At 53.2% G+C, this 16,797-nt stretch overlaps 9 protein-coding genes across 9 annotated transcripts; 4 read left to right on the top strand and 5 right to left on the bottom strand.

Annotated features, from left to right (window-relative positions):
- Positions 1-2,022: 2,022 nt before the first annotated feature.
- DL89DRAFT_275161 (NADPH dehydrogenase) lies at positions 2,023-3,156 on the top strand (the record flags this gene model as incomplete). The annotated part of the gene is made up of 1 exon (XM_040889272.1): positions 2,023-3,156. One exon carries the CDS (start codon positions 2,023-2,025, stop codon positions 3,154-3,156), a length of 1,134 nt encoding a protein of 377 aa, XP_040742952.1.
- A 127-nt stretch (positions 3,157-3,283) lies between these two features.
- Positions 3,284-3,784, bottom strand: DL89DRAFT_317832 (uncharacterized protein; the record flags this gene model as incomplete). The annotated part of the gene is made up of 1 exon (XM_040891091.1): positions 3,284-3,784. The coding sequence occupies one exon, from the start codon at positions 3,782-3,784 to the stop codon at positions 3,284-3,286; it is 501 nt and encodes a 166-aa protein (XP_040742951.1).
- A 4,010-nt stretch (positions 3,785-7,794) lies between these two features.
- On the top strand, positions 7,795-10,075 carry DL89DRAFT_268225 (NOL1/NOP2/sun family putative RNA met). Its single transcript, XM_040887846.1, has one exon. The coding sequence runs from the start codon at positions 7,832-7,834 to the stop codon at positions 9,689-9,691; it is 1,860 nt and encodes a 619-aa protein (XP_040742950.1). The 5' UTR covers positions 7,795-7,831; the 3' UTR covers positions 9,692-10,075.
- On the top strand, positions 9,789-10,477 carry DL89DRAFT_173353 (uncharacterized protein). Its single transcript, XM_040883821.1, has 2 exons — positions 9,789-10,069; positions 10,147-10,477. The coding sequence occupies exons 1-2, from the start codon at positions 9,879-9,881 to the stop codon at positions 10,250-10,252; spliced, it is 297 nt and encodes a 98-aa protein (XP_040742949.1). The 5' UTR covers positions 9,789-9,878; the 3' UTR covers positions 10,253-10,477.
- On the bottom strand, positions 10,136-10,900 carry DL89DRAFT_284520 (uncharacterized protein; the record flags this gene model as incomplete). Its single annotated transcript, XM_040889786.1, has 1 exon — positions 10,136-10,900. The coding sequence occupies one exon, from the start codon at positions 10,898-10,900 to the stop codon at positions 10,340-10,342; it is 561 nt and encodes a 186-aa protein (XP_040742948.1). The 3' UTR covers positions 10,136-10,339.
- A 376-nt stretch (positions 10,901-11,276) lies between these two features.
- On the top strand, positions 11,277-12,446 carry DL89DRAFT_268224 (uncharacterized protein). Its single transcript, XM_040887845.1, has one exon. The coding sequence runs from the start codon at positions 11,329-11,331 to the stop codon at positions 12,337-12,339; it is 1,011 nt and encodes a 336-aa protein (XP_040742947.1). The 5' UTR covers positions 11,277-11,328; the 3' UTR covers positions 12,340-12,446.
- On the bottom strand, positions 12,384-13,696 carry DL89DRAFT_173335 (WD40 repeat-like protein). Its single transcript, XM_040883820.1, has one exon. It carries the CDS (start codon positions 13,661-13,663, stop codon positions 12,428-12,430), a length of 1,236 nt encoding a protein of 411 aa, XP_040742946.1. The 5' UTR covers positions 13,664-13,696; the 3' UTR covers positions 12,384-12,427.
- A 17-nt stretch (positions 13,697-13,713) lies between these two features.
- DL89DRAFT_173319 (uncharacterized protein) lies at positions 13,714-15,379 on the bottom strand. The gene has a single exon (XM_040883818.1). It carries the CDS (start codon positions 15,341-15,343, stop codon positions 13,787-13,789), a length of 1,557 nt encoding a protein of 518 aa, XP_040742945.1. The 5' UTR covers positions 15,344-15,379; the 3' UTR covers positions 13,714-13,786.
- Positions 15,380-15,549: 170 nt separating this feature from the next.
- On the bottom strand, positions 15,550-16,497 carry DL89DRAFT_275159 (uncharacterized protein; the record flags this gene model as incomplete). The annotated part of the gene is made up of 1 exon (XM_040889271.1): positions 15,550-16,497. The coding sequence occupies one exon, from the start codon at positions 16,495-16,497 to the stop codon at positions 15,550-15,552; it is 948 nt and encodes a 315-aa protein (XP_040742944.1).
- Between the last annotated feature and the right edge of the window lie 300 nt (positions 16,498-16,797).

The following is a 16,797-nucleotide window of genomic DNA, read 5'->3' as shown; positions in this document are numbered from 1 at the left end:
CACGCCACAATGCATACACAAGGGTGTAGTGGCTGCGCTATATAGCTTAACATACGCTAGTGTAGGCATAGGCCTCAGCAGTTTCCTTACTGTTGTAGGTCTAGAGCACACGGTAGGTGGTGTAGGGCAAGAGAAAAAGAAACAAGAAACGAGTAACGAAAAAATACCATATGTAGATATGAGTGTAATTTTCGTTTTTAGTTGGAACAGATATTCGAAACAGCGGTGAATCGGTCCAAGAATATGCTGGTAGCGTGAACTAAGTATCAACAGAAAACGAGAGAGCCAAGTATTATATTGGTGTAAAGAAGGCTAACGAGGGAAGAAAAGAGGAAAGAGGAAACAACGAGATGAAAAGCCATGTAATTCACAGTAACCGGATCTTGGGATTCTACCAGCTTAAGCCTGAGAAGAAACAATAAATACTAGCTAAAACAAATATGGCTCGTAGGAACTGCCTTCGAGGACTCGGGCTTGAATTCTGGGATTGATGCAATTATTAGACTGCATCTGCGAGCCATATTTTTAGCTTTTGGATTCGGTCACATGATGTCGACTCCTTGCTGTAAGAAAAATAAATGTGAATAATGCAAAAGCAAAGGGGCGCAGCGACGTATGCATACGAATGGCCATATGCTAAGGTAGACTCATAGTACCGAAGCGGTAGATTATTGTCTGCTTGGTGTGTCCATTAACGCAGGAGGCGATTCTCCTACATTTCTATTAATGGTTTGTATTCAGAGGAGCACAATAGTTTTACTGTCTAGTGTTTCTCAAGTAGCATTCACCTATGCCCTGACCGAGGGGCTTTAACCTGACAAAGTGTAATACAGTATGCCATTTGTCAACATCTCTAGCTGAGTGCTAGCTAGGCTACTTGAATTAGGAGAGGTGCTAAAGGTAGCTTGGCCAGTTGTCCAGCGTATGCGATGACAATATCCAGATTTCCCTTACGCCTGTGCAATCGACTATGCAGGTGAGACAATACTGGTCAAGAAATATGTCGTCTTGCTTCTTCAGATACCTTACAAATACTTTTGTGGCACCAAACCGAACTTTGGTAGGTTACAAGTGTGCATTTTAATAGCTGTGACCTGATTAGTCAGACTGTTGTGTTGGTCGACTGTGTAGTGGTTTTTAAATGTATATTTAATACTGAAGAAAAGAGAGAAAAGGGAATAGACGAGTTGCGCAGGGGAGTTTTTAATACTGCCATCTGTGCAACTTATCAGAGGCTAGACTCTACCTCCATATCGTAGGCTGTAGCGGGGCTCTCGTTGGCGCCTGGATTTCTGTCACCTGATTCGGCTGACATGTCGATGTCAGGGACAGCCGCATCGGGCGCGCAACAAGACCTCAGTTTGTGTTGCCAGTGGTCGCTCAGTAACTACAATTATCTTACTAATGTTATACACGCTGTTACCAATTTCCCTTTCAATTTTATTACAAACTCTCCTAGTGCTGTATCTGACTGAACTTGAAATTACAAATGGTATTCAGCTCTTTGAACAATCCTTCAGCTTGCGAGTGACGGTTGATTGTTAAGCAAAATGAAACTACCGCTGACAAATACCTCGCTGCCCTAGAGTTTGTTAGTGCGAATGGCTCAACCAGCTCACTAATTTCCAAGCTATCATTGAGCTAAATATCGGTCTTTTCTGGACAACCAATTAAATAGTTAGCACCGTCCTACATTCGGTTGTGGAGTCGGAGTGCCTTCGGTGGCTAACGCCGGTACCGTTCAAAGCAGAGGCGGGTCTATTTTGCTGAAACAAGTGCCAAGACTTACTAGTAAGTATGCTTATAGTTATCTCGTATAAAAGAGTTAGTGCCTACCCTCCTCAATTGCAAGACCCACCTCGTTACAAAATAACAGCCGTCACACCTTATCCTTTAGCTCCGACAACTCCTTGAAATACCACGAATCAGCCTGAACCACTTCCAGCTATGTCTACTCCAAGCACTCCCACCTTTGACCTTAAGCAGGACCCAGCACCAGCTACGCCTGTTGCCCCTACTGCCATGGATGTCCGCTACGGAGTTGCTGCCTCTGACAAGAACCCAAATCCCTTGCCTCTTCTACTCCAGCCTCTCAAGATTCGCGACGTGATGTTCAAAAACCGTCTGTGGGTCAGCCCGATGTGCATGTACTCTTCCAAGGACGGTTTCGCCAATGATTTCCATCTGATGCACTATGGTCAGCTCGCCATCCGCGGCGCCGGTGCGGTGGTGGTTGAGGCTACCGGAGTTTTGCCTGAGGGCCGCATTACCACGGACTGCCTTGGCATCTGGAAGGATGAGCATGTTCCTGGACTCAAGCGCTTTGTCGACTATGCGCACAACTTTAACACTGCGATCGGGATCCAGCTTGCGCATGCTGGTCGCAAGGGTAGTACAATCCCTCTGAGGATGTACGGCAAGCACCCAACCCTCACAGTCGACGAAACTGAAGGTGGCTGGCCACAAGATGTCTATGGCCCGTCAGCCATTGCCTATGACTCCAAGTACTGGACACCCAAGGAGATGACCGTCAGGCAAATCGAGTATGTTCAGCAGGCATTTGTTGATGCAGCTGACCGGGCCGACAAGGCTGGGTTCGATTTTGTTGAGCTCCACGGTGCCAACGGCTATCTGCTTCACCAGTTCTACTCGCCGTTGTCTAACCAGCGCACCGACAAGTACGGTGGCTCGTTCGAGAACCGCATCCGTATGCTTGTTGAGACCACTCGCAAGGTACGCAAGGCGCTTCCTGAGGGGAAGCCGCTGTTTGTCCGTATTGCAGGTAGCGACTGTGTCGAGGGCGGCTGGAGTGTCGAGGACGCCACCAAGCTGACCAAAGCACTGCGTGATGAGGGCGCCGATTTCATTGACATTATGACCGCTGGAAACGACCCGCGTCAAAAGGTCGCATATGCACCTGGCTACCAGGTCCCGTATGCAGCGGCTGTGAAAGCGGCTGTGCCCGACGTTCTTGTCGGCACTGTTGGCTGCATCGATAGCGGCAGACAGGCAAACGAGATTTTGGAGCAGGGCAAGGCCGATATTATCTCGGCAGGCCGCAAGTATCTGCGTGACATGTCGTTTGTATTCGAAGCCGCAAAGGATCTTGGCGTGTTTGTCAAGTGGAATGACCAGTATGAGCGTAGTCGCGCATAAATATATGAAAAACCCTTCTTTCCGAGCACTTGGTGCACAAAAAAATACAATTATCTTATAGCACATGCTTCCTAGTCCTAAGCACATTGCAATGGCAGGTGGCTATTCAGATGAATTCAAGTGCGCACTACCTGCAAAAACCATGATTATGAGAAAATAGTGATGGGTGCATGTTGCTCTCGGGGCTGGCTACTAAAGAAGAGCATGGTGGCACCTGACTGGGCATTCGAGGGGAAGGTGATGGAGTGAGAATACGCATAAGCAATCTGAAGGCAGTGCACATTACCTTGGCCATCAGGCCAGCTGCATTGTGCGACACAGGCAGCAGCTGAATACGGTACTGGCAGCTATCAGTGGCTGGTATAGCTGACGATCCAGTCGGCACAATCGTATCGACTGGGCACACCGGCACGTAGCACGCATCGCCGTTCTGCACCATATTGTGCGATAAGTGAGTGAATTTGCGAGTGGCTGGATCAAACATATGCTCGGCAACTATAGGCTTGCTGGTATTCTCGCTGGAAATGTGCGATAAGTCAAACAACGAGGCCAGGTGGGCCACAACTGACCTCACAGGATCGATGGTCTCCACATTTGGGATTGGAATGCTGGGTTGGATGTTTGGCATCTCGAATTGGAGGTAATTTTGGCCGTGGGTGGGACTGGCAGAGCGCTCTGCATGCGCTGCACGGGAGCCTGCTGCTGCTGGGTAAGGGCAGCCGAGGTGAGGAAGGCGATAGCAGTGAACTTCATGGTGCAATTGCTAATGGGGTTACGAGCTGTGAGGGACATACTAAAAGAAAGGCAGGACCAATGCTTGGTAATGCTGAGACTTTTTTGCCGTTTGCCTTGGACACCTTTTACACGTGCTGCATGGTCCATCTGGCTCTCATAATGTTAGAGCAATCTTTAGCCATACGCTGTTTAAACTCTACCAATGTGCGACAATGACTTGTACAAGCTATACAGCAGTACTGGATGCAATAATCTTTACCTATATATAAGATTTTATAGTCTAAAAAGTGTCCGACCGTCCGCTAGAACCTTTTAAATTGGTTAAAAGATAAAAACTTTTAAGCTTCAACACGAGTTTGGGCGACTTGCTCCGTAAACTCCTCTTGATATTGTGCGGCATCTGACCTCATCGGTGAAACCAGGGCGACAAGCTGGTATTGTACTGGTCACAGGCCTCCACTAGATATCTCCATTGGTTCAGCGCAAGAGCTGCTCTCATTGTTGGTCGGCCTGATAACTTCCATAGTGGCATCATGGTGGTCATCACCGGCTGCGCAACACTCTTAGGATATTTATTCATGAGCACCTATTGAATAAGGCCATATAGCTCTTCTGGTGGTTATGCAATATTTGTGGGTTTATTTTATAAATTAATTTGTCTTATGAACATGCGTAAGCGGTAGTATTTGGGTCACAACGGACCCAGTATGTATAGACTGATTCAAGAGACTGTATCAGTGCTAAGGGCCCCAAGAACCATGCAAGCCAGATCATTTTTAATAAAAAGTTCTTAATGCTATGCATACACAATACAGCAAAACTGAACAGCATCATTTCTCTTCTTACTTGCCTATTGAACTTCTCAAATGGATATTACCCGCAGCACTACTGTCATAAAGACATCACTTGGTGGTATTGGCTTCCGTGATTCTATGTTGCCCCGCCTAGAGCAATTTGTACACAGCGTCAATATCATCAAAGAGCATACATACATGCTTGCACGATGGATATTACTCCATCAACTAGCTGACGATGATGCCTTTGACCCTGCAATATTTGTGAAAAAGGGGTTTTTTCGTTCCATTTATTTATTTATTTATCGCAACCTGAAGGCGAAGACTGTCATATCTGCCGAGGATTTCGTCAACCGGAAGGACCGGCCAGAACTGTCGAGCGCAGATTTCGGTGATGTAGTTAGATATCGTATTTATGATTATCTATTACATAATGGCGATATCGAGCTACATGGCGTACGCGAAATGAATCAGGTAGCAACATACGTGGATACCGAGCTGCTAACAGCATACAAGAACAACATTGTGTTGCACTATGGCACTTGCCTACAGCGGATTCTGGCCAAATTGATTGATATTCGCAGCCGCAAAAACACACTGCACAGTACAATGGGCAATGTGTCCAAGGCTGAGTTCAATAATGCATGTCAAGTGTGTATTTATACACCTGCACAGAAGCTCCGCCAGGCAGTTGCCTCTAGGCACCCTGACCTCAGTGTGCTCACCCCACCGATGCTTGCAATCTACAACAAGCTGGCACCAGTCCATAATGCCTATGGTGCCAAGTACAGATTCGCCAAAGACAGCCGATACTATGATGCCAAGGTAAATCCACTTAAGCATCTGCGTGCATACATTCGCCTATGCCAGCTTATCGAGAGTGAGCAGCTTGGCAAGTCTCCCCCTCAATGCTTGCCTCTGCGGACATCATGGATCCCAGGCCATGTGCGCTTAGACAAGCAAATAATCAAGCAGATGTTTGTTTCGAAAAACACGCGAGCAGGTTACAGAGATCAACGCAGCAAAGAGGGCAGCAACAGAGGCAAGGAAAGCAGCAGAAAAGGGCGAAAAATTGGCCAAGAAGGCTGCACGCGAAGCAGCGAAGATGCCATCAGATGAAGCAGAGGCCACTGCAGCAACTGCAGCAGTAGCGGCTGATTCGCTTGCTGCTGCATCGGCGGCAGCAGCAGACACTGTTGCAGCACTTAACAATGCATATGCACCAGCACCCCCAGTCTGTGCACACGACCCGGTCCAAGGGATCATACAATCTGTGTGGGATGTATGGGGCCGGGTCGCAGATCTAACATCAAAGCCATTTAAGGCGCATGGTGATAGAAAATTCCACGGGATGGCGACAACAGATGGTGTAACGATATGCATTTTGTTACAAGACAAGGTACCTAAGGCTGGTGCTGCAGTAGATGCTGATGGTGCAGGAGGCGATGCTACAGGCGATGCTACAGGAGGCGATGCTACAGGCGATGCTGCGGGAGGCGATGCTGCGGGAGGCGATGCTACAGGCGATGCTACAGGCGATGTTGCAGGAGGTGGTGCTGTGGGAGGCAGTACTATAGCTGACTGTCGCTATATCCACCAGATCCCACAGCCAGAGCTACAGAATCTGAAAGGCCGCTGTGTATTCATCGATCCAGGTCGGGGCGATTTACTGTACATGATGCACGAAAATAGCAGCAATGGGAAAGAGGGTGAAAAGATGCTCTACCGCTACACACGGCAGCAGCGCAATAAGGAGCTCAAGCTGCGCCACTATGACAGGATTCGTCGGGCTACAAAGGATCAAGTCCCAGAAGATGCTGTCCGCAGAGCAGAGGCAGAGCTTTCCAAGCACTGCTGCCGGACCCTTAGCCCAGCAAAATTCCGTGCCTACGTTGCTGCCCGTGCATCTGTGCGGTGTATCCTAGCACCGTTTTATGCCAACACGATGACAGCGCGAAGGTTACCAGAGCAGCAGCCCACTAAGTCAAACAAGCAGCACCAGAGGCGCTGGAAGGCCCATCCGGGTGTCGGGACCAGTCCCAAGGTGTACCCGCTTCACCGCAAGCTATGTCTTGATTCATTCATGAACCAGGCCCGTGCAGACCACAGGCTTGCCGCAAAACTCCGGAGCAAGTTCGGTCCAGATCCAGTGCTGATTATGGGCAATTGGAGTGCGCCGATGGCCCGATACCATGCGCCGATTCGCGGCAAGGGATGGCGCGACAAGTTCAAGCACCATGGCTTTGAAGTTTATCTGATCGACGAATTCCGGACATCGTCGATGTGTCCGTTCTGCTGCGAAAGGTCGCTGCAGACATTCCGGCATGTTCCCAACCCGCGGCCCTACCAGAGATCGAAGAACCCAACTGTGAAGTGCCATGGCCTTCTCCGCTGTACAAGCGAGTCATGTAAGCAGGCCATGGCACAATACAGGCGAGCCTATTCGTCTCGGCTCTTGAACCGCGATCTCGCAGCAGCTCTAAACTTCAGACTCGTTTTCCAGTCACTCTTTGATTCAGGCGGTATTCCTGAACGGTTCCGTCGTTCTACGGCCATTGCTGCCGATGCTTCTGGCACCACCCTGGCAACAAAGAGGCCGCGCAAGAGGCGTGCAGCAGCAGGCGATTCTGCTGCCAGCAGCAGCGAACCAGCGCTGGAGCGCCTGCGCTGAGCAGGCCACCAAGGTGGGAGATGTCCATGATCGCCATTGCACCAACAACCATCCGACACGTTCAAATGATCGGTTCGCCGTGATGCCCTTATCGACGTGTCAACCCATGCTGACTAGCAGCCGAGCTCGCATCGTGAGCAGAGCAATTCTAGTATGTCTAGTATCATCAAAAAGCAAATTTCAAACCCCCTGAGACATGGCTTGCAGACCCTTGTGATGTCAAAGCAATGTTTACCGGATTGCTGGGAATCCACAGCCAATATTGGGACTGCACCAAAAACACCTATGTTTCTTAATCCCAGCTGCTAATAGATCTAGACATGGAAAATTCTGCCCATGAAAAAATTAACTTGATCTGTTTTTTTCTTCAAGTGTGCAAGCTTGTGCTTTGCACTCAAGGTCAGTGGAAAGCCGTTTCTCGTCTCTGCAGTTTTATTTCCAAACACTTACTTTTACACATCAGTATACTTGCACCATGGGTCGCCGCGCAAAGAATAAGCAGGATGTGCCTCTGCCGCTGGAGCAGGAGCGGGCCACAGGCAAAGTAACCAAGGTGTTGCACGACCGTCTGCGGCACGAAAAGATCCAGACGCGCAAGCGCACAGCCAATGTGGGCAAGACGGCCCCAGGGAAGCGTGCTGCAGAGACCAAGGCAGCTACCAGCAAGCGCAAGCGTGATGAAGAGGCTGCCAAGCCCAAGCCCAAGCCCAAGGCAAAGAAGACCAAGGTTGTTGAGCCCGAGAGCGAGGAGGAAGAGGAAGAAGAAGAGGAGGAAGCCGAGTCTGTTGTGCTCCTTGAGGGAGCGCCGGACGATGGATGGGACAACGCACCGATGGCGTCTGACAGTGAAGATGATGGCGCGTCTATGAGCGAGTTTGACAGTGACGATGACGACGATGAGCGTCAGGAGCCGATTGCTCTGCTACAGTCTGACGATGAGGACTCTGATTCTGAGACCGGTGGTATGGAGTCCTACGACGAGTTCGATACAGCCGACGAAGACGGTGAGCCAGTGACATTCCGCGACATGGAGAAGCGGTCGCGGCTTCTGGAGGCACAGCAGAAGGCTGAAGAGGAGCTGGCCGAGCTCGAGCAGCTGGCGGCCGAGGAGGCAGCCGAGGGAGAGCGTGCGCTGTTTACTCTGCCGAGTGCCGAGCAGATTGAGGCTGAGAAGGAGGCCCCCCTGGATCTCCAGCAAGTGCAGCTCCGGATCCAGGAGGTGATCCGTGTACTCAACAACTTTGCGGATCTGCGTGACCCGGAGCGGTCGCGTGAGGACTACATGACGCAGCTAAAGCGCGATATGTGCTTCTACTACGGGTACAACGAGTACCTGATGGACAAGATGCTGCAGATCTTCCCGGTAAGCGAGGCAGTCGAGTTCTTCGAGGCCAACGAGACTGCGCGTCCCGTGACTATCCGTACCAACACGCTCAAGACGCGGCGACGTGATCTGGCCCAGGCACTCATCAACCGTGGTGTCAATCTCGATCCGATTGGAAAGTGGACCAAGGTTGGGCTCACGATCTTTGATTCGCCTGTGCCTGTCGGTGCTACGCCCGAGTACATGGCAGGCCACTATATGATCCAGGCGGCGTCGTCGTTTTTGCCCGTAATGGCGCTAGGCCCGCAGGAGAACGAGAAGGTGCTGGATATGTCGGCTGCCCCCGGAGGCAAGACCACGTACTGCTCAGCAATGATGAAGAACACCGGACTGGTGGTGGCCAACGATGCCAACAAGGAGCGTGAGAAGGCCCTGGTGGCAAACATCCACCGCCTGGGCATCAGCAACACGCTGGTTTGCAACTACGATGGCCGTGAGTTCCCCCGTGTCATGGGCGGCTTCGACCGTGTGCTGCTGGATTCGCCGTGCAGTGGTACGGGTGTCATTTCGAAGGATGCATCAGTCAAGATCAACAAGAGCCAGGATGATTTCACCATGCTGACGCACCTGCAAAAAGAGCTGATTCTGTCGGCCATTGACTCAGTCAACGCCGACTCGCCTACCGGCGGATTCTTGGTGTACTCGACGTGCTCGGTTACAGTCGATGAGAACGAGGCCATTGTGAACTATGCGCTGGGCAAGCGGCCGAATGTCAAGCTGGTTGACACTGGCCTGGACTTTGGCCGTCCTGGGTTCACGAGCTTCCGCGGCCACACGTTCAACAGCTCGCTGTCGCTGACGCGCCGGTTCTACCCTCACGCGCACAACATGGACGGGTTCTTTGTGGCCAAGCTGCAAAAGACCTCCAACAAGATCACCACTACCGATGACCAGGTGATTGTGCCGACAGGCAGCGGTGCCAGGATAAAGCACAAGAAGCGCAGGAACTAGAAGAAAAAGCACAGCGCTACAAGCGTTAGAAGCTGCCGAGGTGACTCGCCAAAATAAAATTAAGAAATTTTTGAACACAATTTAACCATAGTTGAAGTAGTCGTGGCCTTATCTGAACACTTGGTCTTGAGCTCATTCCAAGCGAGACCGCTTTTTGACTCTGCATCTTTACACACCCCTTCGAACCATGAGCTTTGGTGGACCACCACAGAGCACGCTCAGACCGACGCCACCGGACCGCGGCAGTTTCCCGCTCGACCATGGCGGCGAGTGCACGGTGTTTATGAGCAGGTATCTCGACTGCCTGCAGGAGAAGCGCGGCAGCAGCCAGCTATGCAAGCCGCTGTCCAAAGACTACCTCGAGTGCCGGATGCAAAGGTAAGAAAGAAACTGCGCATTGATAACGGTAAAGCGATGCAGCAGCAGATGCCACTTATTGCATGACTCTCTTGTAGAAAACTGATGGACCGCGACAGATGGGAGAACCTCGGCTTCCATGACGAGCATCCCGACAAGGGTATGCACCGAGCACCTCCACCACCACCGCCACCAAAAGGATGACAAGCAGGATAGTATATGATTTGGCAGATATAGAAAACAGCACGGCAATAAAATGGTCTACGAGTTTAAAATGTCAGCACCCTTTCTTCAGAAGTGGACCTTGGCCGTAATGCGGCCGATCTGCTTCTCGTCTTCGTTGCGCCAGGCCTTTGCCTCGAGGTAGAAGTTGCCTGGCGGCACAAAGCCCGGCACATCAACGTCGACATTGACCTCAATCACACCTTCGTCGACAGGGCACGTCTTGTTCAGGTTGGTCTTCAGCTCCTCGCACAAGTCGTAGTTGCGGTTAAGCAGCGTTATGAACCCGTACTTGACTCTGACGTTGGCAGTGGCGGCCTCAATCCGGTCCTTGACGTACGCCTGGGCGTTGATATGCACGGGCGTCTTGCGCACCGGGTACTCTGGGTCCATATCGACGTACTTGATATCCACGAGGTCGTCCTCATGGCTGACATCCTTGATTACGTCGTTGAGGGTACGGTTCTTGCCTAGGTCCTCATCGCCGCCGCGCACCAGGAAGCTGAGCGAGGAGAATATGCCGCTGGCCTCCTCAATAACCCAGAGGTTTGCGTCGGGGATCACGGGAGTAGCCGAGACAAGCGTCTGCAAAGAGGTGGCGAGAGCGAGCGTCAGCGGCAGGAGCTTCATGGCCTGTATAGTGTTTTATAGAAAGGGTTGAGCAAGTGCTGAGAACGAGAGACAGCGAATGAGAAGAAAAGTGAGAGACAGAGAGCGACGCGCACACAAAAGAGCCGGGAATAAGAAAGTGGTTAAAGAAAACAGTTTGCAGCGAGCGAAAGAGAGCAGTAATGCCAGGAAGCGCCGTATAGCGCTGGCAGAATGCTAGATGCATGACCTGGCTGCTCTGCCTGCCCACGGAATCAAGGCTCGTTTCGAGAGGCATAAAATCACATTAAGATCACGTGGCGTAGCACGCCTTGCCTTTATTTGCGCACTATAGGCAGGGCGATCAGCACCTCAGGTACTGCCTCTTCTCTCCCACCCACTTTTCGCTTCGACTACGAATTCACGTACCCTTTCAAGAACACAAGCAAGCAACGACTCTATCTGAAGCCATGTCTAACGCAGCATTGAAGGAGCTGCCGCAGCGTGCATCCGTTCTGGGCGGGTTCCCGCAAGTGCAGCAGGTGGCCTCGTCGTACCTAGCCCTGCTCCAGAAGAGCTGGGTCGGGGGTGTTGGCGGCAGCGAGCCGCTCCTGCCAGTGGGCATCTTTATGACCCTGCACGCCCTCCGCATCGCCTACGAGGTGCGCAAGGCGACGCTTTACAACGGGCGGCGTCCTCTGGTGCAAGAGGTGCTCACCATGCTGACCTTTTCGTTTGGCGGAGCCATTCTGACGGCGCTGGCGCTGGGGCGCACGCAGCCGTGGCTCGAGAACAGCCTGTCGGTGCCCGTCTATGCTGGCATGTACCTGCTCGTAGGGTACATGCCCGGTGACCTGTTATACAAGTTTTTGCGGCGGACGTCGCCAGTGAGTGACGTGTTTCTGGCGAGTGTGGACGGGCTGCTGCGTGGGTACGGCGTGACTGCGGCGGGGGTGGACCTCGTGCGTAAGACAATGCACGGGCAGCCGGTGGCAGAGTCCCTGGTAGCATGGGTGTTTGTGGGAACCGTGCTGGGCTCTGGCGGCGGCATCATCGACGACCTGTTGCAAATTTCGCAGCACTCATGGACCTTCCGCACGCCGGCTCTGGCAACGAAGGGGTTCTCGCTGGACACCAAGCTGTCGTTCTTTGCTACTGTCGGGTATATCCTGACGACCCATGCCTGGTCATTCGTCGAGCATGCGCCGGGCTTCCCGCTCAGCCCACTGCTGGATGCAGTGCTGAATCTTGTGCCGCATCTGAGCGAGGAAGAGGCAAGGCTGGTCTCGGGTCTGCTGTGCTCGTCGGTGCTGGGCACAGCGGCACACTTTTCTGCAGGCAAGTATGGAGTTCAGGAGAAGGAGGCCCTCAGATATAGCCATGCCAAGAAGAACGACGATGCTGACGTCGAGTCCGAGGAGGATGACGAGGATGACGAGGACTATGACGAGAAGGACGAGAAGGACGAGAAGGACGAGTAGGACGAGTAGGCTCTCTTTCCAATATTTTTCATTTCATTTCATTTCATTTCTAGCTATCTTCAGAGTTATCAACTTCGAATAAACTGCTTTACTCGGATGTCCGCCTCTTACGCTTCGAACTCTTGTCGCCGGCCGTCGGCATGCTGTCCCAGATAGCCTCGGTCTCCTGCTGCTCTTCCTCATCAGAGTTGACATCCTTGGAACTCCAGTCATACACGAGCCCTGTGACCCGCTGCTTTACATATGCTCGGTGCAGCATTGCCCTAGTGCCGCCGGTCTCGTAGACACGCACAAACCGGTCCAGTCCGGCCGCGGCTACCTTTGAGCCGTCTTCACTGAGTGCAATGGCACGCACCGCGCCCGCAATCTCCTTGTATCCACCAATCACATTACCCTTGCGCATATCCATCTGCTGCAGATTGCCCATGTTGTCAGCAAAGAATAGCTCGGGCTTGACATGCGACTTGAGCAAGTGCAGGATCGGGTGCTTTGACACGCTCCACTCCTGCACTGGCCGCTGGTTCGCTCTCGTATCATACAGTCTAATGTGCTTGTAGCCCGAAGCCACGGCGATCGTGGACGTGTCGTCGCTGGTGAACTGCATGTCAGTGATCCACACGGGCACACGCAGATCCAGGTTATCGTTGGCAACATTCTTGGATTTGAACAGAGGCGCGCTGGTAGCCTTGGAGAACTCGCCCGGCTTCTTTGTCTCCAGTGTCTCTGCATCCCATACCGTCAGCTCCTGCTCGCGCCCGCCGACTGCGAGGATGCTTGGACGCCTCAAATGCGTGCGCATGTGGCACGCATCCACAGGCAGTTTCAGCAGTGTCGAGCTGCCTGCAAACGACTGGTACCGCACTTGGCCGAGATTTGTGCACGACACAAAGTGGTCTGGGCCAGCACCCACACCCACGTACTGTGTGCTGGTGATGAACTTGCCGTTGCTCTTGATGCTCAGCTTCTGTGAAAACTCGGGCTCGCTGAACGAATACAGCTCGGAGCCCGTGGCCTGCGAGATCACGTCTACAGATCCGTTCTGTCGCGCTACGATGAAAGCACTCTCGTTGCCGAATGTCATTTCGCTCATGTGTGCAATCCCCAGATCGCGCTGAACAGTGCCACTGAGGGTGCTGATAGCGACGCCGGCGAGGCTGGCCTCCTCCGTGGGCAGCTTGGTGCCAGCCTTGGAGGCGTTGGCCCGTGCCTTGGCGTCAGCCTTGGCTTTCTTTGCGGCCCGCGCCTTGGCCTCCAGGAGCGACACCTTGGGATCGATCGTTACAGTCTTTATCAACCCGGACTCGTCGGCTGTGTAAATGCGCATTCTAAAAAGTTGGCTAAGGAACTGTGGGTTGCAACAAAACGAGAGAAGAAAACAAAATTTGCGATTTTATGCTTTTTATTTGCAAGGCGCTGATCGCACGTCTGATTTATTAAAAATCATTGATCAGCCCTGTCGAAGCGCGATGGTGGGTGGCATTTCGGGGATCTCGCCAAAGTTGAAGTCGGGCGCCTCGAAGCTGCTGATCTCCGCCTCCGTCAACTCGCGCGACGGGCCGGTGTTGCGTTTGATCTCCTCAGGCGTGCTGCCAAACGACGGCATATTCATCGCGCCACCAGCAGGCTTGCTGAATCCCCCCACAACACCGCTCTGTCCGAATGCGCTCTGCTGGCCAAAGGCTCCTGCGGGTGTGGTGTTCCCGAATGCAGAACCAACAGACTGACCAAATGCAGAGCCAGACGAAGGCTGGCCAAATGCCCCACGTGGAGTAGTGATCTGCCCAAATGCTGAGCCAGACGAGGTTTGCCCAAACGCCGACTGGGTGGTCGACTGGCCAAACGCCTGTTTGGCAGAGGCGTCCTTTGGCAGGTTCCTCTTGGCAAGTGCCTCCTGGCTCACGGCCATACCCGAACTCTTCACCCAATCACTCACAGCGGTCGCCGGATCCTTGATAATGTTCTGCAGTGCCTGCGACACGGTGTTTTCCAGCTGCGCGTACTTTTGTTCATACTGGGCAACGGTCCCCGAGTTCCTGGCAAGCATGTGCTCAAGCCGTGCCTCTTCGGGAGACATGTCCATGCCGCTGAGCATATTCGGCTCGTTGCTGATGGGTCCGAAGCTGCTGATCCGCCAATTGGGCCGCTCTGACGCAATTTTCTTCAGCAGGTCGTCCGAGAGCTTGGAGAGCTTTTCATCGGTTGTGCCGGCTGTTGAGGTGCCAATGGGCCGTTCTTTCGCGGGTGGTGTGGGAAATCCTGATTGTTGCTGTTGCTGTTGCTGCTGCTGCGCAAACTGCCCGAATCCCCCGCCGGTCGCTGCAGTGGTTCCAAATGCACTTCCACCAGTGGCTCCAAAAGCGCTACCGCCGGTGGTTCCAAATGCACCTCCACCAGTGTTTCCAAAGGCACTTCTACCAGTGCTGGCTGTATTTCCAAATGCAGTGCTGCCGGTGTTGCCAAAGGTGCGAGAGGCAATTTGGCCAAACGCACTCGTGCCAGTATTGCCAAAACTCTTTGATTGAGCAGTCTGACTAAACGCATGTCCTCCTGTAGTCCCAAACGCTCCTCCGCTGCCACCTCTCTGGGCAAATGCGCTGCCACCACTTGTCTGCCCGAATGCACTGCCATTGCCTGTGTGGCCAAACGTGCCATTGCGTGCTTGGTCAAATGCACTACCGCCGCCTGTCTGGCCAAATGCACTACCACTGCTTGCTTGGCCAAATGCACTACCACTGCGTGCTTGGCCAAATGCACTACCGCCGCCTGTTTGGCCAAATGTACCGCCTCCAACATTGCCCCCGAATCCTCGAGACTGCGTGTTGCTACCAAATGCACCCGAGCCGATGCCAGCCAACGCATTGGTTGTAGTACTCTGTCCCCGGTTCATGAGGGACTGAGCAGCGGACTGGCCAAACCCTGACTGGTTGCCCTGCGGATGCTCATTGCGACAGCGGTCGCCAAAGTTGCATTTTCCGCGTAGAAAGTACTCGCAGACTTTTGACATGCTATTGCTATGGTAAATATACAAGAATTAGATAACTGGAGAACACGGATGGCAATTTTGCAAAAAAGCTAGCCTTCATTTTTGACTGTGTAGCTGCGCCCACAGGACCTTTTGGGAACATCACAGGCATCAGTGAGTAATTCTATTTTTCTTTTTTAGTGAAACAAATACAAAAAGGATGTTAGCAAGGAATTGGCCGTGTATTTCTAACCAGTTTGGTGCGCAGCATGGTGGCTCTCTAGCGACAGCATATGGCCCATGCGCTCCGCCTTGGTTTTCAAATACCGATCAGCCTCCCGCATAACATCCTTCTTGAGTGCCAGGTGCCGCGAATACGACGACTCATCCTCAACATCCTCGTCCCACCACCGCGGGTACATGGGCACATGGCAAACAATGTCCAGATCGCTCTTGTTGCCGCGCAGCTGGCGGATCTTGTCGGTATTGTTGGTCAGCAGCCTCAGCTTGCTGATGCCCAGGTCAGCCAAGATGGCCCGGGCGGACCCGTATGTGCGGGCGTCGGCGGGGTGGTTCAGCAGCAGGTTGGCGTCAACGGTGTCGTGGCCCATGTCCTGCAGGTTATATGCCTTGAGCTTCTCCATCAGGCCAATGCCGCGGCCCTCCTGGCGCAAATAGACGATGGCGCCGCGGCCTTCTTGCTGGATCAGCCGCATGGCCTCGGCCAGCTGGTACCCGCAGTCGCACCGCACGCTTGACACGGTTTCGCCCGTAAAGCACTCGGAGTGGATGCGTACCAGCGGCGCATCAACGATTGGCACGCGGCTCGACCCGAACGCATCCTCGGCGTCCGGCTCAAATGCCGGATGCTGCAGCGGCTCCGAGGCACCCGCCGTGTTTCTGCGGGCGATCGCCTTGCTGATAGCCTGCCGCTCGGCACCTGTGCTGGCGCCGCGGATCTTGCGGTCCATCTCGCTCTCGCCGTCCTGGACGGACTCCAGCGAGGCACTGCGGACGTCGTCTCCGAACACGATCGCTAGGTGCTCCTTATTGTCCTCGCTGTTGTGGAACAGGTGCAGGTAAAAGTGCCCGCCTGGATACGGGATCCGTGCCCGCACCTTGCATTCAACACCCACGTCCTCCTTGGACTCCCTGTGGGCAACCACGCTGGTGCCTTGGGCTGCTGCATATGCCATCGTTGAGGCTACAGACAGAGAGCTGCGGTTAGACGCGCTCTGCTTTATCAGAGGCGCCCCCTCCAGGATCAGGTCGTCTGGAGCACTGTATGTGCTGAGCGGCGTGGCAGCAGAGGCCGTGGATCCGGCCTCTGTATCGGCCGACGACCAGTTGATGGGCGTTGTGCTCCCCTCGCGTGCCGTCGAGTCTTGCTGCTTGAGGATGCTCAGGGCTTTGTCGAGGCTGGCGTTGAAGTGCGACTTTGCCTGGTGTGACAGGCCGATGCTTGCTTCGGCTGGAGTCGCTGCTACAGCAGTCGC

Source organism: Linderina pennispora (assembly GCF_002104995.1).
Source record: "Linderina pennispora strain ATCC 12442 chromosome Unknown DL89scaffold_8, whole genome shotgun sequence".
Taxonomy (NCBI): domain Eukaryota; kingdom Fungi; phylum Kickxellomycota; class Kickxellomycetes; order Kickxellales; family Kickxellaceae; genus Linderina; species Linderina pennispora.
The sequence above is the reverse complement of the archived record's forward strand: the minus strand, read 5'-3'. Positions and strand labels throughout refer to the sequence as shown.